The sequence below is a fragment of the Protomyctophum parallelum genome, assembly GCF_964188405.1.
Source record: "Protomyctophum parallelum genome assembly, chromosome: 1".
Classification (NCBI taxonomy): Eukaryota; Metazoa; Chordata; class Actinopteri; order Myctophiformes; family Myctophidae; genus Protomyctophum; species Protomyctophum parallelum.
Genome location: NC_139697.1, coordinates 79,359,475 through 79,385,280, shown reverse-complemented (window position 1 = coordinate 79,385,280; position 25,806 = coordinate 79,359,475). Strand labels below are relative to the sequence as shown.

The following is a 25,806-nucleotide window of genomic DNA, read 5'->3' as shown; positions in this document are numbered from 1 at the left end:
CCGCTTCACCTCCCAATGTATGAATGAATAAACCATTGTAAAGCGATTTGAGCACTTGGAAAAGTGCTATAAATGCCATTCATTCATTGAGACCAATGATTGTGATGAACGATTTTGTGCTTTTGTCATTGAACATTGAGAAAGCTTAGGCTTCGTAAATACAAAAGCCTCTCCAATTGATCCAAAATGCTACAGCTCGCTTTGTCTTCAACCAGCCAAAATTCTCACATGTCTCCCCGCTTCTCCGCTCCCTCCATTGGCTCCCAGTCGCTGCCCGCACAGAATACAAAACTCTGATGCTGGCATTCAAAGCAACCAAAGGCATAGCACGTCTGATCGAGCCCTACAAACCCTCCCGCGCACTCAGATCAGCCAACATATATAGCCAAAATATATCATGTACTATGGAAAAAATATTTGTAATAATTTTATAATTAAAATAAAATGTATTTAAAATAGCGTTTAAAAAAAACAGGAAACGGGAGAGAGGTGAAACAGTGAGTGACACGCGGCAAATTGACAGTGGTGGAAGTACTCAAGGACTAAAGTACTAAAGTAAAAGTAGCAATACTGGCAATGTGGAAATATACTCTGTTACAAGTACCAGTTCTGAATTAAAAATGTACTTGAGTAAAAGTATTGTTGTAAAAATATACTTAAAGTACCTAAAACACAGCGACACATTGTGAGCTTGTAGATCGGCTATTTTCAAATGGCCGAAATGTATACAGAGCTGAAGTGGTTATTAATGCATGTTTTATTAATTTACAACTACAAAGTAACTAGTAACAACACATTGTAGTGGAATGAAAAAGAGTAAAAGTACAAAAAAATTGAAATATTCCAGTAAATAACTCAAAATTGTACTTAAGTACAGTGCTAGAGTAAATGTACTTAGTTACTTTACACCACTGTGAATACATTATGCACGCTGTGCTGAGGGATCGTAGACTCGACTGTATGACATCATTAAGGGGGCTGACATGCTTTATGTATGACATCATTAAGGGGGCTGACATGCTTTATGTAATGTTCAAGTGTAGCCCACACACAATGAGGAATCCTATCATAGTAGGTTCCCATGTCGCTCTCTGATAGAAACCTTGTATGTCCAAAACTGTTACTTTGCAGGAAATGAAAAAGATATATCTGTGTTCCAATGGATCCAATTAATACTCTTCATTCGTTGAATATTTATAAACCCTGTGGGTGTCGGGCAGAAACCTCCTCTATCCACCAACAGTTTCTTTCTAAATGAATGTCCTACTTTGCAATTACTTCAGGGGTAGGCAACCTTAGTCCACTCACATCTATATACATATTACACCCTGCACATCATTCTACATTCATTCAAACTGATAACTGTGACTGGGGAGGGAGTCTGGACGAGTCTAATGATCATTATATCCTAACGTGAAATAACTTATTTTTAAATAAATAGAAAATACCGGTAATATAGGTTATGTATAACTTGTGGACAATAAAAATCAGTTGGAAATATGTGATTTTGATGTCATCATAATTAAACTTAATGTTGATATTACATTGACTATCAAGAAAATGAAAACATGGCACTTTCAAGTCAAAAAGGATGCCGACCCCTGCCCTACTTGAACATACTACAACTACAGTGTCACACAAACATACGCTTTTGAGCTTGTAGATCTGATACTATTGCTACTTTTGAATTTAAATCATGAAAAGGAAAGGTTTTGGACATAATGACCCGACAGAGACAATATAGGCCTTTATTGTTTGTGATTAAAGTTCTTAGAAATGATCAAACATTTTCCTCTATTGCCTTTTTCAAAATATATTAAAAAGTAGCAAAAATAGCATACCTAACAAGCTCACAGGGCATCTCATCGCAACACATAATTATGAGCTTGTAGATCGGCTATTTATGCTGTAGTGTGAACGAGTATTAATTTACCAAAACTATTTCTGCCATGCCTCCTCAGACAAGTGAAGGCCGCTGTGGTGCGTCACAGGAGCGGGACACAACAGCGTTGAACGTACAAGAACACATTATTTTATACTTTAATAATTAATGTCCTATCTGCTCCAGTGTGTTCTATGTCTGATGGACATATTCAAGGTTTCTGCCCGACAGCAACGTTCTGCTTTTGAATATTTTTTTAAATATCGTGAGAGAAGACAACCATAGGCCAGATTAATGAACAAACTGCTGGGTATCATATGCAGATGTGGTGGCACAAACTTTGTGACTGTTAGCTTTGTGCTAAAATGTCTCCAAAGGCGAGTCATAGATTTGTGTGACCTTGTAGGATTGCTGTTGATGTGCTTTATAAATAAATGTTTCATGCAGTGACTCATGCAGTGACTCAAGGTCCTGCCACATCAAAAGTGGAAATGGGTTTGTGAAGTTTTCAGAAGATGGTGTGTGTGTGTGTGTGTGTGTGTGTGTGTGTGTGTGTGTGTGTGTGTGTGTGTGTGTGTGTGTGTGTGTGTGTGTGTGTGTGTGTGTGTGTGTGTGTGTGTGTGTGTGTGTGTGTGTGTGTGTGTGTGTGCGTGTGCGCGTGCGTGCGTGCGTGTCACTCACTCATTTACGTTACAGTTATAGCCCCATCCAAACACACCTGCTCCCAATTAATCATTGGTACCTTGCAGTAACAATTGTAAAAGGCAAACTAAATGGACAGAAAGGCAAATATGTATACAGTACATACACTGTACAAACATATATTATTATTTACACATTGTACTCGTATACATAAGTATACTCATGCGCACAGAAATACTTTGGAAGCTGTCTAAATGGCTTTACTTTCCATTCAACTAGTAATGCTTTTATTTCTTACCTCACTTGTGACTTATGCAGTGCGACCAGGGGAGCTACTTGGCACAGATTATGTGCTTAGTCGCAGCCATCCACACACATGCCACAGCGTTTCTGCTCTAAGTATATCCGTCTCTAATGCTTAATTTATACTTAGTTGTGTGTCGGCGTGGCACTTTGAAAATAGCGGATATGCAAGCTAACATGTCATGACGTGACACATGAGCTTGTAGATCTGCTATTTTCTATAATATAAAGTATTCCATCATTGTGAACAAAGCTCTGGACATGGACTTGAAGGTAGACTGTTTCTAGAAACTATGACATTGTATATAAGGTCTCAGAGGCACTTACCCGTAGGGAAAGTACAGGTCATGTCCAAAGGTCATGCCCACTTGCCCGAAAAGTAAATCATCCATGTTTGTTTTCCTTTTACTTTGATCACACTCGTGTGAAGTGAGGGGCAATCTTATCATCAATCATCATCATACATTCCATGCTCAACCGAGTGTGATTTATTTTATGACAAATGCCTACATAGATATCAATATGACTATGGGTTCACAGTACACTTGTTATTTTATCTTTTTGAGCAGTGCAGCTGTTCCTATGCACAGCATTGTGTATTTCCGTTTAAGCACGGAATGTGTTTGTAGCACGGAATGTGATGATTCTTTTTCAATAATATTTTTATTGATTTTTAGATATTTGTGATGATTTGATTGGCTGATCTTGTTTTTTTTTTAATATATTTTTTATCCCACGATTTTGTAACCCATTGTTCACCCCTGTGTCAATCATCTAATGTGATCCTGGGCTCTACACACCCTCCACCAACCTAGTCCCCCATAGCTGGGGGACTCTGATCTGTGATGACGTTCTCATCATCATACGTTATCATTATGATAAAAGGCACTGCTCACTTCACATGAGTGTGAATTTTAAGTGTAGCAACAGTGAAACCAGAACATTACTGTATAGCTAAACAGTGCTCTACATTCCACAGACCAGAAGAAGGAGCGATCTAGCCACATTCAGATTTCTCTTGTTGTGTTTTTGGTGGGCAAAAATGACATATATTATATGAGTGTACAGCTGTACAGTAGAATAGCCTTCACGGTGTTGAATGGAACTATTACAGTGCAGAAATATTGAGCTCTTCAAAAGTGCCCCTGCTGCCTGTTACTCATCTGGCTGGCATCAAATATTGCACATCGCATTTATCTTGACCCACAATCCACTCCCCCAATTGAGTGTATCGTGGCATAATGATATGATTTTTTTACAATTCAATGTTATGTAATGCTTAGGATGAGTACTGAGTGAGCAGTAGCATGTGAGGGAGGGAGGGACAGACAGAGGGGAAAAGAGAGATGAAAAAGCACTCTTACACGAATGGGTTGATTTGCTGCCACCATTTCTGTTTTTAGATTATCTGTCCGGTCTATATTCAGACGTGCATGTGAGGGAGGTAATGCACAGGAAGCTTTTCTGTCATGCCACACACAACATATGCACGCACAGACAGACAGACAGACAGACAGACAGAGCTCCTATGGGGACAAATCAGTTGTCATAGCATTACTATGTAACACAGGATAGAACAAGAAATAGAGATGGAAGTAAAGTATAATACCAATAGCACAGGGATTAGGACAACTGGAAAGGACTCCCAGAAACCAGGTATATACTGTACCTACTACTTGCTCGGCCCTCAGCACTTTGATTCTCATTTATTTAAGTTGCAAAGTGCAGTACACATATTCCATGTTTAATGAATAATGTCATGAATATGAATCGCGTTGTCCCCCTGAATTTGCCTTGGGAATTTCAGCGATGGCTGCCTCAGCTTCAGATTTGTGAAGCAGCCATGACTAAGCTCGCTGATTCCTTGAGAACCACTGTATCTGTTCAGTTTCATCCGTCACCCCTTCAAGGCTAATACTTGTTTATGTTTTGCTTGACAGGAGTGCCATATTTTCAACTGAAAAAATGTGTGATTCAACACTTTCAGTTGTCGACAATGTCGAGTGACATTTGTTTGAAAGGGTGACGTATACATTTGAGCCATTAACCTGGTGAGTGGAATTCATGTCATTAGCTTTTATCCTCCAGTTAAGAGGCAGGGAATCAGGACAACCAGTGGAGACAGCAGAGAGGGTTCTCTGTTATCCTCAAGGTTAAAGGTTCTCACAGCATCCATACTGACTGTTGCTTTAATGAATATTCTTTAGTGCCTTGAAGGTCTAAGATTAGAACTGGCTTACATGATTAATTAAAGCCCAGATGAAGACTTACAGTGGTCGAACCACGTTGGGTTTTTAACGATTTAACCCAGGGTGCCCACACTTTTTTTACTTGAGAGCTACTTTCAAAATGACCAGGTCAATAAGATCTACCCACTGGGGGAAAAAACCCCATTATGCTGAAAATAGTTTAAATATGTACCTGAGGGGGCTTTGGAATAGCGGCAATGGCGTTACATATAAGACAAATGTACTTGGAATGGGAAATAGAGGGGGGAAATGGAATAGGTACTGTACGTGTAGGGGCTTTTTGTATTTAATTTGTACCGCTACTGATGTTTGTGCACAGGAACACTCTTGAAAACTAAATATTGCATTGTGGGTTTGAGCCCTTTTTGATGTCAATCAATCAAGTCACCTTAATCTTTTCTTCTTTTATTATATATATATATTTAAATTAAATATTATTTTGGGGCATGTCATGTGATCTACCTGCACAGCCTTTGTGATCTACTGGTAGATCGCAATCTACTTTTTGGGCACCCCTTGGGTGCACCCCTTGGGCTACATCTTTGCTCGATTAATAAAACCTTTTAATTCATTTCCTTACTCGTTAATTTATACATTTTTTCCTTCAATTTTGGAGTGCCTGGGTTGCTTTGCTGTTTAACCGGCTTACATAGGTGTACTAAACATAAGCTGTTTGTGGCACATTAGCTTGCTGTCTTGTTTGCCAGGCACATTTCCCCTTCAGAAATGCACTGCCAGTAAGCCCCAGGAGTGTGAATAACACATTATATTCACACCCTGTAAGCTCCTCGCATTTACCTGCTGTTTCTCAATTTACAGTTCAAAAATACCGCATTTTAGTATTTGTCCAAATGTGCTGAGTTCCATTCATAACCCATGTGCTTTGAAGTGATGTGACTGTGTAATGTACTTGGCCCAGTTGGTCTTTACCTGACCTCTGGTCAAGGCATTGACCAGGACAGCAACTGTCCTGCCGTTGCCTTATTTGTTCTCTCATAGTGTTGACACTCTTTTTACTTGTGCAGAAGGTTATAATGGTCCAACTTTTACATTTTTGTGATTTATCATGGGCCTATATGAGAAGTTGGTCAGTGCCTGCATGGTTGTTAGTACGTCAATTAACATTTAAATACCAATATTTTGTTAAATGTTTTTGTGCATTTTGAGATAAGAAACTGGAAACATGTGAGACGTAGTCTCTCAAGACAGACTGTTGACAGGGTTTGCTGTTTAGATTGGTTAGCCTTTCTGCCCCAAAATATCGGAATCGGTATCTGCCTTCATTAATCCATCAGAATCTCTGGCGAACATTTAGTGAAATAGCATATGTACAAGCTCACAATGCATTGCGAGGAGTGAGAGCTTATAAAGAGAGAAACAATAAACAATATCAGCTATTTTCAAAAAGGTGGGGGCCAAGTATAGCACCCTGGGGGACCACTGTCAACAAAGTATCTATAGGGTTTACGTAGATAAAACTGTACATTTACAACTTTTGTCTGTGTTTGGTACTTGTCAGATTGCTCGGCATCCATCCAAGCAGTGCCAAGCAAGGCCACTAATTGCAATAACAGCCCACCTTGATATATATTGAGCTGACACTTCTTAACCATAGGACAATTTGTGCAATCAAGATGCATCAATTACTAGACTAAAGTGTTTGTCAATCAAAATAAGACATCCTAGATCAAGTTGAACCTTACAATTTTCTCAACACTGCATCTCTAAACATGCATTTCTATTAATCTATACAGTATGTGTCTCATACCATTTAACCACTTGAAGCCTAGTCTCCCAATGTTGGGCATCTGTAAGCTTTTTTGATTGATTGATTGATTAATTGAATTGAAAGTCAATAATGTAAACAGCACGTGGTACAGTCAGACATTGACGTTAAAAGGATAACACAAAGTATGTATTTAATTCATCAACATAGCATAACAATGTCATCAACAAATATATCAGCTACAGTAAGCTACTACAACATGTCACAATACGACACTGTGAGCTTGTAGGTCAGCTATTTTTGTCAAAGAGATTTGACCCTAGGGGCTCCATTTTCATCACCGCTAAACCCCTTATCCCTAAACTTCTTTGCCTTTTTTTTACTATTTTGCTAAACATTTTTGAATAGTTAAAATGGCCAGTCTACAAGCTCACAACGTGTCAATTTAGATTGGCTAGTTGAACTATTCAAAAAGAAATTGCAAAATAGTAAAAAAGGCAAAAAAGTTTAGGGATAAGGGGTTTAGCGTTGACGAAAATGTAATCACCCCTTACCCCTTATCCCTAAACCTATTTGCCATTTTTTAATATTTTAAAACATTTAAAAAAAAGTACAGATAGCCGATCTACAAGCTAACAACGTGTCCATGTAGGCTAGTTGAACTATTTTTAAATGTTTTAAAATAGTAAAAAATAGCATAAGTTTAGGGATAAGGGGAAACGGGTGGCGCAAGATTGGAGCCCTTGGTGTAGAGGGGAAAAGGGATGGGCCCAAGGATTGACAAGTTTTGAGTGGTTAAGATACATGGGATTCTAAGACAATAACAATTGTGATTGTAGCATACAATGAGGATGATTACATTATTAGTTTATTTTAACATTTATTAATTTATTTACCACAGAGTTTTGATTTGTGTTTATTTGTAGTTATTATGGTAATAATGATTAGATTTATTATGTCAGCATCTTTGTGCATTACACAAAGATGGGAATTACAGCAATGGACCAAAAATAATTCTCATCATAAAAGTGAATTATGCCAAAAACATCTAAACTTATAGGCAAAGCAAATGTTAGCTTTATTTCCTCCCACAGCTCCGTATTACAATGTCCCCTGTAGCTTAGATTACTATCATGTTGAGAGTGAAGACTTTAAAGGCTGATTCATGCTTGATCCACCAGTTTCACTGTATGGAGAAGTAGGCTCCATGCATCCCCAAAAGACCTTGGGGGTTTTCCATCCACATTGTCATGATGGACTGAGAGTTGTTTGTGGGTCTGTCATAATAACAAACACAGCTTCTATGAACAAACTTTGAAGAGTTGATCAATCTTTCAACACGTTACATGATTGATTTGTAGTGAGGCATTGTGTTGTAGGAATGAATGACATTGTGCTTGAGTTAATATGCTTTACATGCAACAACTTATTCTATGCATGGTATCAATCTTTATATTTCACCAACCTATTCAAGTAACAAAGCTATACCATCCCCTCTGTGACGTGCACGCTCTGCTGTGCAGAATGGACTGGAGGCAACCACCATAACCATATCCATGTTCCATGGATGTCAAGGAATAAACAATGAAAGAGAACATTAAAATGCTGATGTGATTCACAGAGTAAAGGTCAGAGTGGTGTCTTGGTGAGATTAAAATAGAGGGGAACAGAGGGATGTGCATGCAGAGAGAAACAAGCACTTAACATCACCACGGTTCATGGCTTTCTAGTTAAAGGCCGTGTTTTCTGCTAAAGTGATGATGAAATTGTTATTGTTAAAGAGTGACTGCTCAACCCCGTACTTGTTGCCTTGTCTGTAAATGAAACCTTTTTACATTCTCTTCCGATCACGAAGGGCTGAACAATTAATTGAAAACAAAATTTGATTTCCAAATAACTGTGGTTGCAATTATTCACTGCCAGGTATTAAAGACAGGGTGCAAATGCTAAAAGTGTGAAAAAAGCATTTTTCATTTCCCTACGTCTTTAATGTTGACTGACAATGAATGTCAATGAAACCAATTGTTAAATCCCATTTCCACATTTTCTCTACAGTCTGCCGGCCGAATTTCAGCAACCATATGATTTCTCACTTTGTCCATTCAGCCTCTCCTAGAGAACTTGGAGATAGACATATTCACACAATGGTGCACACTGCACACCATGCTCTGTCTCAACCTGACAGTAATGGGGGCTTTTGTATAGAAAGCACAGTTGGTAATAATTATGCATGGCACTTACTGTAGCCCTCACATACAGTATGCAGGAAATTATGCATTACCATCATGTACACAAAACCTTATTGGATGAAACATGGACATTACATTTTAAAAAGTAAGAACTTTTTGTTGTCTTTTCAATTCCCTATAGGATATGTCTTTGTTAAAACAGTTGTGAGCTTTTGTCTCATCATTGTATGCTTGTTTACATGCTCAAAACCTTGATTTTTGAGGGGCTGCTATGCCCAGCTTTGTGTCTGTGTGACCACGGAATGTGATGATTTGATTGGCTGAGCATGGAATGTGATGATCCATGATGATGAGAGTCTATCTCTGTAATTGTTAAATCTATCTCTGTAATTGTTTCATTATTTAATATGCTGTGGTCCTTTCTCTCTTGTCTACTGTAACTAGATCATTCATTCTCAAACTGTGTCCCACGGCACACTGGCGTGCCTCGAGGCAAGATCAATGAATTTGAAACCGCCAATGCACTGATGGTGCACACTCAACAGTTAGGTTGACTGTGACCCTAGTATCCCTTCAAAGAAAACACTAGTGAGTTGCCTCCATAAAGTTATACGATGAGGTCCTCATTTGCCCAACAACCAGATTTGTTCATGTGATAAATAGTGCTTATTCCGCTTCCCCAAGTAGCTTCTCCAAGTACACAACTGTACTGTACACTGATTCGCTCACACTCTACTAACTCAGGTGATGGATAAGTGCTGGTTTTCCTTTATTATCTTTGCCACACATATCAGATGATGTGACATACTTACAGCAAGACAATGACAGCTGACCTGGCATACAGTAAGCTATGAAAAAATATTTAAATCAAATCTACACAGATTGCTTTCTTGAGCGTCTCTCTCCTCTGCATCTGTAGGGCTGTTATTTATATCAGGTCTACATTCTTCAGTTCAAATTGTGTTGGGCACGTACATTATGACCAGCAGAAATCACTCGGAGTGTAAGGCCAGATTTATGCCCAATGCCCATATATGAAGATCCCTGCGGTCAGCACAAATCAATATTGTCAGGGAACAGTTGTATGCCCATTGTGTGACATTAAGCGACAGTTTCTGTCACATAATTATGTATGGAGATTATTGATGAAAGAGACGGAGAAAGGTATGGGGAGGATGACAGGGAGAGGGGGAGGGAGGGAGTGAGCGAGAGGGAGGAGATATGGAAGGGGAGTGTCTCAGGGGTAGAGTGGCCGGTAGAGCAGCCGGATGGGAACCGCAAGGCCCCCAGTTCGATCCCGGGCTCCCCCAGAGATAGTGTCGAAGTGTCTTTAGACGCTGAAACCCTATTGCTCCCGATGTGCAGGTTGGTTGGTGCCTTGCATGGTTTCCTCCGCCATCGGTGTATGAATGTGTGTGTAATCTATGAAATCTACTGTATGAAAAGCGCTTTGTATAAAAGTGCTATATGCACCATTTGCCTATTTCACCCCCCCCCACACACACACACACACACACACACACACTCTCTCTCTCTCACAAAAGCATTCCGGTACTTCTGCCCGTCAATGTGTCGCTTATTTGATCAAGTATGCCTCACAGCTGCCTCTAATGATATCCTGGTGATATGATATCCTGGACCACGCTGCAGTCAACTTTATTTCAATGTCCCATGCAATGTTGTTGTCCCCGTATTTACAGTATCTGACATTGTTTAATGTTTTCTCATGTATTGTAGGACAATTATAAAGGACAGGGGAATTGTCTATCCTAAAACCGAACCTGTATGGGGCTGTTCTCCCGTTTCCCCAATGTAGCCTTATATTTATTGGTTATTTCATTGTTTTTAGCATAGTTAAACTCAAAAGAGTAAAAGATTTACCACGGAACGACAAGCCCTGGGCACGATCCGTTGATCATGTCATTAATAAGCAGCCTATTAGCAGGCTATACTGTAGACTGTAGCCTACTACAATATGACCTTGAAACAGATTGAACATGAATTTGGATTCCGTAAGGGTGAGTAGGCAACAACAATCAGAACATTATGAACTAAATTGTTGGGGAAATGGCCCAGTCTCCCCTCTCCTCTCTCCCTCGAAAGCAATTGAATCGACTGGACTTGCTGGGTGTTGAAAAGCCGGTCGGTAGGCTACTTTATGTTTTCGTGGGGTGGGTTGGCTCCCATGGCGGAACGGGAGGGTTATGAAAAAGAAACATCACTACTGGGTACCAAAACCTTAGGGTTGCTCAGGGACACTTCGACACGTATACTGGGTGGACCGGTGGCGAGTCTTCTGATTACCAGAACACCTGGACCTACCAGATGGGTTGTCTTAGCCCCAGAAAAATTGTGAACAACTGTAGTAGAGTGCTAATTATATATAGACAAGCTGTGTTTATTGCGCAATCGTGCAAATCTGCACTTTTGTGATGAGTGATCGTCTGCAAACCTAAGCAATATGATGGTGACTGGTGAGGTGACAGCACATACATACAAGTATACACTGTTATCTGTGAACAGCAAGTGAAGCGACCTAAAAGTGGAGGCAGAACTCACGCGAGGGGTGTAATCTGAAAGAACGCTGGTTCACACTTACTGATGTTTTCTATGGGACAGTCCTATGGAGATGATATTGAATAGTCGGTGATAAACAACCTATTCTTTTTTAAGACTATAATCAAGCTTACCGGTAATCTAATCTGATTTAACCCACAAATGTCAACCTCCTCCTTTCTCACAACGGTGCTCGTTCTGCCCAATCTGCCCTCGTCCTCCGTAGCTCACCACCCACCTCTGTCTCTCTGTCTCTGTCGTTCTGTCCTCGTCCTCCGTAGCTCACCACCCACCTCTGTCTCTCTGTTCCTCCCTCACTTCATCTCCACCTCAAGCTCTGAGGGGAAGAATAAAGAAGGAAAAACGGATGGTGGTGATCCTTCTCCGTTCTGTAATGCTGCTAAGCACTGAATCGATGGACAGTTACCACGGTAACAGGGAGGCTGGCGCCAAAAATATATTCTATAGAGCATCTTTGATATCTCCCACTATATTCAGCTTGCCTGGCTGGCGCATCTTCCCACATAACACCACTCTGTGCTCCCAAGACAGTGTGCATATCACACAAATGTTGAATGATATGTCAAACTCCCAGACGCAGGTTTAAGCAACTGATTGTTACGCCTCAGTCGAGCCAACCCCATCCACAGCCAATTCCCAACTTGTCTAAACGTAACCCTACTGGGGCATCTAGGAGGCACAGGTTCTACCCACCATCGCGTGATTGATCATGTTCATGGTAGTGAATCAATTTGGGAAGGGCGGGCTCTGTCGCTACACTAGTGAATCCAACAGTTGATCAAGGCACATGTGGGGGTGAAACTGAGAAGAATGGCATCTACCTCCGCATGCGTTACATTGTGAAACTCACTGTCAGGTGAAAAGAAGCGGCCTTGATGGCACTCGTATTGGAGGAGATAGATGTGTGATTGTCTGTACTCACTCTAGGACTGGTTGTAGGAGGTAGTAAGCAGTGACAAGGGACTACAATACTTATACTCTATATGGGGAATCAGGGAATTGGTATTACTAAACTGGGAGAAAAGGTGTAACACAGGTCTTGCTAGCCACTAAGCTTTTCCAGTTTCATACTACGAAGTATGCAAGTGGTAAAAGAATAAGTGACTGCCTTTACATATGTATTCTAAACTTATTGTATTTTATTTTTATTTTTTATTGTAGACAATACATTTTATATACAAGCATCATATAGCATATTTCAGTTCTCAGTACAAAATCGTCTCCCCAAGGAGACAGCAGCAACATTGAAAGTAACACATTTGAAAAATAATAATAATCAAAAATAATAATAATACAACGAGGAAATGTAAAGATGAAAGACAACATCTGATCGAGCAGTTCAGTCAACGGACATGAAAGAGAACTGCAACTCCCCTCCCCACTCTCCCCCTGCCTCTCTCTCTCTCTCTCTCTCTCTCTGTAATTAGCACTAGGCAACAGTGCAACACTATCTCTCTGTTTCTGGCACAACAGCGCCACTTCTGCCCCTACTGGTACTCATAGCCACACACATAGCCACACACAGGTTAACACGGACATTGCTGTTCCTTGGAGTGGTTGCACAACTCAAACATAAAAAATAAAAGAAAGAAAGAAAGGGAAAGAGGGGAGGGGGGGGTCCATCAATAAAAGAGTATGATAAATAGTACAGTATATGCGAGTTACAGAACGTACCATACATATTTTTTATAAATACTGTCACAATCTACCCACATATTGTACATATCACATTAATTAAACATTCATGATCTTTTGTAGAAATACATCTTTGTAATGTTAAATCTCGATGCGTGCTTGCTCATTTTGTAGCCTCACCAAATAATATAATTTCTTCCATGTCTCTAATTTATTTTACCTTCAGCCATTGTTCGTGGGTTGGAGGGTATTTTCCTAGCCAATTTATTGTGATAGACTTTTTGGCCGCTGTTAACAATATCTGGAGGAGGTACACCTTTTTCCTACCTTCAAACCCAGTCGGCACCACTCCTAGAATAGCTGTCTTAGTTGAAATCTTGTGGTATCTGAGTGTCAAACACTCTTTTAATGTCATTAAAAACATTATTCCAGAATTGCTGTAACTTAGGACACGTCCAAAAGATATGCGTATGGTTACCGATCTGTTCACCACATTCCGCCAGCACTCAGTTGAAGGAGTAGTGCCTGCTCTACCAGTCAATAATGGAGTCTTAAAAAATCTGCTTACAATTTTCCATTGATATTCTCTCCAAGAGTTAGAGTTTGTTACTTTATGCACTTCAGTGCAGGCGTCTAGCCATTCTTCTTGTGAAATCTCTTGTATTTCTGCCTCCCACTTGGCTTTTATATAAAGAGAATTATTGGAAACCATTTCAAGCAGAGTTTGATATAAGATAGAAATTATTTTGGTGAATGAACCATGCTTATGTATGTCCATAAAAAGAGATTCCAAACTCGAAGGGGTTAGAATTTTGTCCCAGTCATCATGTCTTTGTAAATAGTGTCTTATCTATAAAAATCAGTTCTGGGCAGATTAAACTTGTTTCTGAGTTGTTCAAATGACTTTAACTGATTGGAGGAAAATAACTGGTGGACAAACCTCAGGCGTAGCAAACTCCACCCCTGGAACCCAGCGTCTAGCCTTGAAGGCACAAAACCTCCCATGCACCCAATTGAAGACAGGCCTGATGATAGTTGAGGCAGTTTAAATTCCATATTTTAATTGTGAACCTAGACCAAACTAACCTGACTCCGCCAGATTGCGGCAGTACTGAGTTCACAAGTTCCCTCCTCCTGCCTGGATCTGGGATCTCTCAGGCAGAAACGATGAACCCCGAAGCAGCGGGACAAAAATCTGATATCTCCATAATAATTTTGAGTTGTAGTCTTGTTAGGTTGTGTCCCAGCTTGATAACATCTGTCAGCACACCAGCCTGTAATTTCCTGACTACCGTTTCATCCTGACTACCAAATGGTAGTATGTGACATTTCTGCATATTAACTAACTGCCAAAACAGTAAACTATAAAGACAAGTTGATAGCTATGGTATTAGTGAATAGAATTGGCCGGACAATGAAACTAATGATTTCATGTCTCATCAAATTCACACAGTGAAGTAAAAGTCAGATTTATTATTTATTAATTTAGTGATATAGAATACTTAGTGATGCTTCAGTGCTGAGGAAACAGACACTTGCAGTCAGTTGTACAGTATCTGACAGACTGTTAATTGTTCAAATTAAGTTAATTGTTGTGATAATAATAACTGATCATATTAAATCATTGTGTGTAAACCTAGTCAGGAACGATGCAAGTTGCCAGTGGGAATGCATGCCCCACCCAGTTATGCAATAAGCATTGTTAGTGGGTTTTTTTTTTTGTATTTTTCTTTTCTTCTAAAGCACAGGGTGATTTAACGGTAAGACTTCTGGTAACGGGCACGGGCTCCAGGTCCACCGAACTTCTTGGACTCGCAGCGACGAGGATCTGCAACCAGCAGGGTCCTGTCGTACTGGATCAGGATGTCCTTGATCTCCTTTTTGGAAGCCTCATCCACATACTTCTGGTAGTATGCCACCAGGGCTTTGGAGATGGCCTGACGGATGGCGTAGATCTGTGCGACATGTCCACCACCCTTCACTCTGACTCTGATGTCAACCCCAGCAAAACGCTCCTTGCCCAGCAGCAGAACTGGCTCCAGAAGCTTGTACTGGAGAGTAGCAGGCTCCACCATCTCCAGGGGTCTGCCATTCACCTTGATGAGGCCATTCCCCCTTTTGCAGTGAGCAACTGCCGTGGCGGTTTTCTTGCGTCCAAAAACCTGGACAGATTGCAGAGCACCTCTAGCTGACATGTTCTTCTTCAGTTAGAGCCTGTGTGTCTGTATTTCTGTCTGTGTGTCCTTTTTATTCCAATATTATGGCGATCTATCTGTCTCTGTCACATTTATGTCCATATATGGAGTTCTATGACAAACATGGACAAATATGGAGGTCTATACTTTCATTGTAACCCTCTGTCAGTTCATAAGTATGCCCATATATGGGCATATGCCTATGACATCGCTAGCTGATGCTAGCAGGTGGGCTAATGTACACCTAGCTACCATTGAAACAACACAGTTAATTGTGCGTTATTAACATGGACAGTATGTCTCAGGCGGTTTCCTTTTTGCGTACGACCCTGCGGCGGGTGTGTTCCAGTCCGTCTCTCACACTCCGTATAGATGAAGAGGTCCCCGTCGCCGTCATTGGACTTCACAGATACTTGTCACAGCAGCGTCGGCACCGGTCTGGTGACACGTACAGCTATGATGTGACGCTCACTGATGGAGTGTGGCAAACCAAATGTGTTCTTCATCACGGTTTAAATCACCTGGTGCACACAAATGTTCTTCGGAGTGGAGTTGATATCGAGATCGCGAACTGCTCCTTTGTTTACAATGAAAGGAGACCGGGCCATGGTTACATTTGCATCACAAGGGTCAGGCGTTGTGGTTCAAATGGTTCCGCTGTACTACAAACTGTGAGGGACGTGAATTCCCTCCCCATCTTGGTCAGGGATGGCATTGGAAATATGACGGCCCTGCAATATGACATGCCCCTTCAGGTGAACCAAAAACATTACCTCTCTCTCTGGAATAATGAGGACCCGGAAGGCAGTATATGGGCTTCACATGGCCCTCTATCTGATGTGGTGCCGGACGTGTCTAAGATTACCCTTGTGCGTGACCTCGAGTCCTCATTCAGAAACCAAAGGAAGCGCCTGCCTCTTCTTGTGAAGATAATACAAAAATCCAGATTACGCTACTATGGAACATCTGGACTTTACCCATTTCATTACCCATACCAGGCGTACTTTGAAGTCGCTGACCAGAGTGGCATAATGTCACTCGTTTTATGGAATGAGCTTTGTCCACAGTGGTACCAGAGACTGAATGTAGGAGCAGTGTTGTACCTCCAAAGCTATACCCTGAAGCAGAGCTATTCTAAAAGGTCCCGGCCTCAAATGGACCACCACAGAATGAAGACATTTAACTCTGTAGAGATCTGCCTGAATCCTCTGAGCCCGGCTGCAGTAATTACTGTAATCTCTCCAAGATGTGTGCCATCTCACTGGGCATTGCCTGAGGTTTCCTACCAATTTGCCACCAGGTCAGACTTGGACAACTTGGCCAGCGGCTCGACATGTGATGTCATTGGTTTGGTAACATTTGTAAGTCGTGTTGAGAGATTAAAGAGTAAGAAACTTGACAAATACTGGACATATCGCTGGGTCCATGCAGTGGATGGGACATCAAAGCATCCCTTTATTTTAGAGATTTTTTCCTCCTCTCTGCCAGACATCTTCAATTCTATCTGCCCAATGACATACTTGGTTTGCACTCAAATGAGGGTATGCCAAGTGAAAGGCTCATTTCCTTATCTCACAAGCAGTTGTGAGACAGAGATATTCATTACAGGATATCACAAAGGTCGGCCATACGTGTCTGACCCAAGGGTGAAGACTTTCCTCCAGTGGACCAAAACCCTGAAAGAAAACATCATGCTTCAGAAGTCAATTGTTGGTGGCCATTATTGCTTCCCTCACCCCCCACAGATCTTCATTCAGTCAGTGGCAGGTGGCTCATCTGACATTCCTCTGGTTGCTGCAGCTAAGCTGAAGATGGAGCTAGAATCACTGCAATACAGACAGCACAAAAGACTTGCAATTCAAGGACAGATCATGACTGTCAGATACCTGAAATGCCCAAAGAAGGCAGATTCAGAGCAGGAACACGTGTCAGAACAGTCAGAAAGTGTGTCAGCCGCACACAGTGATCAGAGGACAGAGGCGCTGATGGAAACATACCCCTCCACTGAGAAGCTTTTGGGAAACAAGCGAAAAAGAAGACGTAAAAAGCATCCCTACATGACCCGTTCTATGACTCGAACAAGAAGGACGGATGGTTCTACAACAGAAAGGCAAGAGCAGGACCGGTCAAGTGAGATGGAATCAGCTGACCTACAGGTTCACCCAGAATGTGGCCGTTTGGCCTGGGAAAGTGATGCTTGGTCCAAGCAAAGAGCAGAATTATCGGATCATCTATACCAAGGTGGTTTGTTCCAAGAAAGCCTTATGCAGAGGTTCCAATATAATGACAAGGACCTTCTCCTCTACTGGAGTAACCTTCACCCTTCCCGGTGGGCACCCGAGCAACCCACCCATTTCAGCTCAAAAGTGGACTGCCCAGGATACTACCAAGTAACAATATTAGGCATAAACAGGGAGATTGCCATAGATGCTGCATTCTTTCCCGTCATGTGTTCTGGGGACCCCAGAGCCACAGGGCTTGTGCAGGAACCCCATGGCAACACAGTGCTGTCCTGCCTCGAGTCAGGTTACATTTGGCCTCTCAGTGAACCCGTGAACCAGAGTGAGGCAAGTTCTCCACACCCAGAGGACATATTGAAGACAGCAGAGGAACTAAAAGACACACGTCTTGTGTGCGTCCTTGACCTGTGTCATCTGGGTGGTGATAAGGTGGAGGTCCTTATCAATAAAGTGTACAGAGTGATAAATGTCAATGTGGACTAGGTGTTAGAGGCAGGAAGGGATGCTCAAGTTCCCATTATTTATTATGAATAGCCCTTACCCGTTGTGATATATTTGACCCCCCCCTTGTGGCCGTGGGGGGTACTGCACCCGGGTGCGTTTGTAATTGACTAATAAATTCATTAATAATCATTAATGTGGCCCAGGCCGTAGCGTAACGGTCTGGGCACCGGACTGGTGATCCAGTCGCGGTGTGCCGCGGGTTCGACTCCCGGACCCGACACGGCCTTTACCGCATGTCATCCCCCCATCTCTCTCCCGTTTCCTGTCAGCCTACTTTCTATCCCTTAAATGATAGTACTTTATTGTCAGTTTGCACTGAAATTTGTGTGGCGACCAAGCGGCCTTGTATGCCTGCAGAACTGCAGAAATAGACACCATAGTGTGATTGTTGTAGTCAAAGCAACTCAGGATTGAACCTTTTATAAAAATGTTAACCTTTTATTAAAATTGAGCTGTCTATAAAATCATACTCGTGTAAAGCGACTTTGGGTGCACGCACAAAGTCCATAGACTAGGCTACCACATAACGTCGCAGGGGGCATGAATAAGACAAAACTGCAAAGTCCATAGACTTGGCTGCCACATGACATCACAGGCTAGCGGCGCGGCCTTAAAAAACATAAATTAGTACCTGTTGTTCCCATCTGTCTGCCTCTGTCCCTTTTTTCCCATATACTGTATGGAGATCTCTGTATCTGGCTGTCCCTGTCCCTTTTATGCCCATATATGGACATCCCTGATGTCATCAGTATACAGTAGTATGCCATATGGACATATTGGTTGGATGGCCGGTTCTGGACAACCTCTTATCCGACCGACCCGACAGCGGGTCCTCGCCGATGTGTGTGCCGAATTTGAAGTTGGTCGGGTCGGTCCCATTATATGCGCATATTACCATATATGGTTATATATGGTCAGATCATATATGGTCAGATCAGCCATTCTGGACAACCGGATCTCCATACATGCTTATATATGGGCATATCAGTTGGTTCTGGACAAGCACCTGTTTGACTGACTCAACGCTGTGCACGGCTCTCCCTTTGGTCGTCGGCAACGCGTGCAGCGAGTTTGAAGTCGGCCGGTCTAACAGTTCTCGAGATAACGTGAACTGCAGTCGTACACGCAGATAGACAGACACACACACTGACGGGCACATATTGTATGCATTTATTGTAAGATTAGCTATGGCATATTTCTTGTGCACTCTTACATAAGAGTGGAATGAATGACTCCCTGGGTGTTAATCTATTGTGATGTTTTGCAGTGATGGTTATGGTAGATGATATGTTTAACGGTGTAAATGGAAAATGTCTTATACCCGGAGTGTAAACATACACCCACTGTCATATTCCATCTGTATAATTTATACAGATGCATGCTGAGTTTAGGTATCTACAGTACTGTACACACAGCTGAAACCTGCTGCAGTGAAATACTACTTTAGTCGCCGCTTTTCCGCAGAGCTGTAGAGTGACACCATGGAATAGTTTATGTAACACTGTGTGTGTGTGTGTGTGTGTGTGTGTGTGTGTGTGTGTGTGTGTGTGTGTGTGTGTGTGTGTGTGTGTGTGTGTGTGTGTGTGTGTGTGTGTGTGTGTGTGTGTGTGTGTGTGTGTGTGTGTGTGTGTGTGTGTGTGTGCGCGCGCGCGTTGCACGCACACATTTGCACAGTAGCTGAGTGTTGATTTGACTCTAAAAAAACATGTGTTCTCCACTATGTGTATACATTTTCTCAATGTGGAGGGTCCATTTGAGTAAAAATGTGGAGAAAGAATATTTCATCCAAGGTGCCATTGACAATGAATGGAGAATTTACCTCATATTATCCCTCATTAAGTCATATTGTCTCTTTATTGTTAATGGCATTTAATGTTTGTGTTGGCACCGTTTGTTTTATATCACCATTACATCACCTAATCAACATGAGTTAGACTTGAATATATTAGCGGCCCTCACTTCACACGGGTGTGATTTTTAATCACAAGCTTCCCTTCTACATTATGTAGGCTATTTGTATTTGAACTAACACGCGGTCACGCTCTAACACACACACACACACACACACACAGACACTGTTTTGTTTTCCAGTTGAATTTTGCACACATTGAACATACTCAGCAAGCCAGAATGTCCCCTGTGTTCTATTTCCTCTGCTCTCCTCATTATCAGATTTAACACAAAAGGGTGAGACACTCTCCCTCTAAAGGGTGAGACACTCTCCCTCTCATCATTATCACTAAAGGGTGAGACACTCTCCCTCTCCTCATTATCACTAAAGGGTGAGACACTCTCCCTATCCTCATTATCACTAAAGGGTGAGACACTCTCCCTCTACTCATTATCACAACAGGGTGAGACACTCTCCCTCTCCCGACAGCTGAGATCCTGCTGCTTGACTTGGAGCTGAGACAGAGCTTTGCATCAACTGAAGCAAATTCATTTTTTTGTGTAGAGGAAAAAAATGGGTCTCTTGGTTTCTTTCTTTTACTTGGGGATCATACCACCTCTGTCTCATGTGATGCTTTTATCAATTCTCTTGTCAGAAGAAAGCTGCAGCAGTCACCCCCATCTTCCTATATGCTATGTTAGCAGAACACTGCCATGCCATTTTGCATGCTACTGTGCATTGAGATCAAACATGCGGGTATGGCATTTATAGGAGTGTTTGTGTATGTGTGCATGTGTTTAATTCATAGTGGCTCAGGTGGAGGCGTACAGTATGTGTCATCATATGAAGTATGATACTGTAGTACAAGGGTGAGGATTCAGTGCAACTGCTCGAGTAGTGTTGTGTTTAGTGTACGTTTGTTTTTAGTTGAAAAAGCATGGAGGGACAACCGATCAAACCCATCATTATTTTCAGTCAGGCCAGAGTGTTTCTGGGATCGAGGTGTCAGTGGTCAGTCACAGACACCACAGTGTGTTTGTGCTTTTTATTTATTCTCTGCTGAGACTATCTTAATTTATTGCACGCCCGTAAATACACAGGAATAAGGCATAGTCATAGTGTCTTCATGCTGGAGGACTGTGCAGAGACATCAGCCGAGCTCTGTTTTGCCAGGTCTCTCTGCACCTTTCCACCCACGACCTCACCTCATGCCAGCTCCTATGTTTGACAGAGACACACAAACTTTTGCAGATAGAGGGTGATAAAAGGCGCAATGTATCATCTCTCTAGGTCGTCCTCAGACAAGCCCTCCATTGTCGCTTCCAGTCATCCCGGTTCACCATACATCTGGCCAGTTCATTGGTACTTTGCGTTCCTGCATCGTTCTTGAGTACATCCACGTATGTTAGTGTGGGTCGTCCTCGTGATCGAGGCCTGTGTGTTGGTTCCCAGAGCACCAGTTTGCTGGCTGACAGTTCTTGATGTCTTTGGCAGTGTCCTGCTAGTCTCATTCTCCTGGCTGATATTTTCTGGCTATGCTATTCCCTCATACAGAGTCTTGTTAGTAACATGTACACTCTTGCTGATGTTAAGTACTGCACACAGAATTCTGGTGTAGCACCCATCAAGAGACTTCTGCAGTATTGGCTTCAGGGTCCAACATTCACTGCCGTATAGGAGAACAGACTCCACCGTTGTGTAGAAGAAGCTGAGTTTGATTTGATGGGGAGATTGGTGTTCCATACACTGGTCATGCCATTCAGGGCCCTCCATGCAAATGCCTTCCTCACTTTCAGGTTTGCTCGGTTGAGTTGACCAGGTATTTGAAGTCCTTGACTTCCTTCAGCACAGTGCCTCCTGTTGTTGTGAGAGGTCGATGTTCCGGTGATAACCTCAGTTTTCTTGGCATAGACTAAGGCCAACCTTGGCACACTCCAGAGCAGGCTGATATCATCCGCATATCCAGGTCTGTCAGTCAGGACTACTTTGGGATGTGGTCTCGACCTCCTTGGTGTGGTGAAGCCAAGATCCTGCTCTCGTCACTGATGGCTTTCCTGAGTGCATAGTCCAGGACTATTATGAAGAGGAAGGGGGCATTACCCTGGCCCGGATATTAAACTTCTCGCTGTTGCCATCTGGGGTTGCCTTGGCCCTTGTTCCTGCATACATGGTCTCTATCGCCCGGAGTAAGTTGGGAAGGACACTGTAGGCCTTAAGGATGTTCACCATTGTGCCTCTGTGGATCGAGTCAAGTGCCTTATTGAAGTCGATGAAGCAGAGTACAGCAGTCATTAAAGCAATAAGCCACGAGAGGTCTCAGGTTAGGTTAGGCAGACCCTCCGCTGCACGTCGGGTCTGCCTACACCTCCCAGCCATTGTAAAATACCCGGTAAGCTGGGGCCTCGAGTGGCTTATTGCTTTTCTACAAACATATAGCAATATTAACCTAATAAAACTATTAAATTCACAAAAGTAGCTATGCTTTGCGCCACCAGAGCGAGCCACATCACTTCCTTGTTTTGCTCGGCAAGTAGGCTATGTGACGGGAGAATAGCACTTGATGTCTTTACAGGGCTGCCTGGAGCCACACATGCACATATGAGCCGGGCGGTGCTTAGACGCCCGCACGGCATGGGTTTGTAAGGCAATCAAGCGCTCCCCTTCCCCAGTACAGCTACAGAGATGCGGAATCAGCTGGGAATGATATAAAGTGATTGAAGGTGTGGGTTATCGGTGAAATTTACAACGGTCACGTGACGGTAACCAACCAATCAGAATCAAGTTTTGGGACTAAACGTTTTAGAAGTTATCCTTCTTCACCTCCTCTATCATTCTCCTTAGTGCCAAGATCTGTGCTAAGGTAGTTCTCCCCTCTCTGAAGCCATTTTGGTTCTCCCTCAGGTGAGGGTTGATGGCATGCCGTATCCTGTTTAGTATCATTCGGTTGTAAACCTTTGCAGTGATACAAGTTAAGCTGATGCCTCGGTAGCTGTCTCGCTTTGATGATAATCTTCACAATAATAAAGTATGCTGACTCCCTGCAATAAATCTCGCCTGTGAAAGTCCTCCACGTTTTTGACGAGCACTAGCCCCTCCTATGTCCAGCTTTGAGTGTTAAATACAAACATTGTGTAAACACAAACATCGAAGACAAAAGTCTGTAAACACAAACATTGAAGACAAGAGGATGACAAGAGGATGCAAATTGTGATTGGCCAGAATGAGATGATGTATGATGATCACTGTGATTTTCTTCAGGGGACCAGCTTTTTTCGTAGTTGTAAAAAGGTGTCTTGTTTGTCTTTGTTTGACAAGGTTTTAGTTTGTCCCAGATCGGGGCCATGCACGGTTGACCTGAAAAGCGAGATTCAGTGGAAAAAGTTCAAAAGAATATCGATTTGAATATGCATTCATTCAGAATTCAGAAACAGTTTTTATACACATTTTCGGCACCACCGATACCAGCTGCACTTTCACGCTATCTCTACTCTAATTTGACACATCCACCACGTCAGTCAGTCAGTCAGTCAGTCACTCACTCACTCACTCACTCACTCACTCACTCACTCACTCACTCACTCACTGACAATGCTGTCTTATTCTCATCATCTAATTTGTTTGTTTTGGTGTTACTGTAAAGTGCACCAGTGACCAGTTTTGGTTGACAAAGACAACGGCAGAAGTGCCATTTGGAAATATTGCACATTAACAAGGAAAGGCAAAAGATACAAGCAAGCCTAAATGCAAATGGAACTACAGAGCACTACTAAGTAAAGGTATTAACAAGTTTACAAAACAAATGTGTTGTCCTGTTGTTGGCCCAACAGCCAGTTGTAATTCTCAAAGCTAAGCTAATACCCCTCAGAGTAACAGCAGACCTCTGAACTTAAGTACATTAACTTAAATGATGTTGTGCTTAACATCCACAAACTAACTCTCTCACTCTCTCTCTCTGTCTCTCACACACACACACACACACACACACACACACACACACACACACACAGTATGTCACTACTGCTAATTGGTAAAGTGCAAACACTGTGGTCTGTTGTCTGATCTCTGGCCGTGGCATGACAATAGCTTAATGTCTCCCCATGCAGGCTGAGGCACCCGCAAGTGCTTTAACAATAGGCACAGCAAGTAAGAATGCTTGTTTCTTCCTAGAGCTTCATCTGCTGAATGAGCCTGGTGGCAATGTGTGTTAGGGATTCAAAGTAGGACAAACATTTCAAACTTAACACTGCCAACATGCATTTATTTATGGCTACATAATAAATAATTCTCTCTCTATTAGGCTGTTTTTTACCTCGATACCTCCCCCCTACGGCGAAACGATCCATCCCTTCTCTCCAACCTTTACTACATGTGCACTTATACTCTCTTATTACGTTTCTCCCCATAGTTTCTCCCTCACTGCCGCGTGTCACAGGGTAATGTGTCCGTGTAGCAGCGTAGACAGACCTGGCCCGTGGTTCCCTCTTGGCTAGGCTCCCTACAATGGGGCGGGGAGTGGGAGGGAACTCGTTTGCCGCAGAGTTGCCGGTGCAGCGATGGGGAAGCAATTCATTGCTGTCCCACAACACTGGCACACACACACACAGAAGCGCACGCACGCGCGCACACACACAGACACATATGCACACAGACTGCGCACCGGCACAATGAGCAGCCAGTCTGAGGACTGCCAGAGTGCAGGCAGTAGTTTTTGAAGAGGGCTCTCCTCAGCCAAGCGGTATCAGGTTGAATCTCCACATACACACACGCACACACACGTGCGCGCACACACATATTCACTTCCAGACACTGAACATTCCCAGAGATGCAGGAGAAGGATGCGAGCGAGGAGGTAAGATGAGGCTTACTGCCAAAGAAATTGAGTTTAGTCTTGAATAGAAGTATGCAGAAGTGGTACAAAAAACATTTACCTGTTTGTTTGTGTGTGTGTGTGTGTGTGTGTGTGTGTGTGTGTGTGTGTGTGTGTGTGTGTGTGTGTGTGTGTGTGTGTGTGTGTGTGTGTGTGTGTGTGTGAGTGTGAGAGAGAGTTAACATGCATGTGTGTGCATGTTAACAGCCAAATCAACCTACAGAATGGAGAGGAATGCAGCCTGAACTAAAGATCAAAACAAAAAAAAACAACTGCAGTAGTCTACCTCCCTATACCTCCCTCCCTCCCTCTCATCTTCTCATTCTTACTTGTTCACACAGAATCTCCCTTACAGTACGGTGGCTTCCTCTGTCCCTCTGCGCCTCTGCCTGTCACACATAGCACTTTATTATGAATGAGCTTCCATAGAAGCCAAACCGCTGTTCTAAATATCGGTTTGCGTCGTAAATTGTGCGCGTGCTGGAGAGCGCCTCGGTGTGATGCAGTTCATAGAAGAGGTTGCTGTCATTATTCGAAAACACTGGCAAACTCACACACGAAAGATGTGGATATGATTTGGATTACTGTGTGTGTGTGTGTGTGTGTGTGTGTGTGTGTGTGTGTGTGTGTGTGTGTGTGTGCGCGCGCGTGCGTCTTGGGTGGGGGGGGGGGACATGCTGGGGTGAGGCTGAATCAGGCCATGCCTCCTGTGCTGCGGTTGCCACTGGGAGGGTTTATACCTGCAGCTGGCTGCATTGTGATTTTACAGCCTGATGACTGCATGTCTTGGTGAAAAAGGTGTTGTCTCTCAACAAACATGATGGAAACATGGGGGGGGGGGGATTCAGATGTGGATGCAATTTGTGTCAAGTGCAGTTATATACTGTATACTTTACTGTATATCAT

At 42.6% G+C, this 25,806-nt stretch overlaps 3 protein-coding genes across 3 annotated transcripts in view; 2 read left to right on the top strand and 1 right to left on the bottom strand.

Annotated features, from left to right (window-relative positions):
- The window catches only part of dlg2 (discs, large homolog 2), a 173,044-nt gene that overhangs the window by 5,229 nt on the left and 142,009 nt on the right, over nt 1–25,806 (top strand). The gene's annotated exons all lie outside the window — the stretch shown is intronic.
- LOC310867910 (small ribosomal subunit protein uS9-like) lies at nt 14,958–15,398 on the bottom strand (the record flags this gene model as incomplete). The annotated part of the gene is made up of 1 exon (XM_083778080.1): nt 14,958–15,398. One exon carries the CDS (start codon nt 15,396–15,398, stop codon nt 14,958–14,960), a length of 441 nt encoding a protein of 146 aa, XP_083634206.1.
- The window catches only part of LOC310869781 (RPA-related protein RADX-like), a gene marked incomplete at both ends in the record, with an annotated part of 40,862 nt that continues 30,741 nt past the window's right edge, over nt 15,686–25,806 (top strand). Inside the window, one exon of the mRNA XM_083780688.1 lies at nt 15,686–17,334. Within this exon, the coding sequence (XP_083636814.1) occupies nt 15,686–17,334 (1,649 nt within the window). The remainder of the gene's footprint in view (nt 17,335–25,806) is intronic.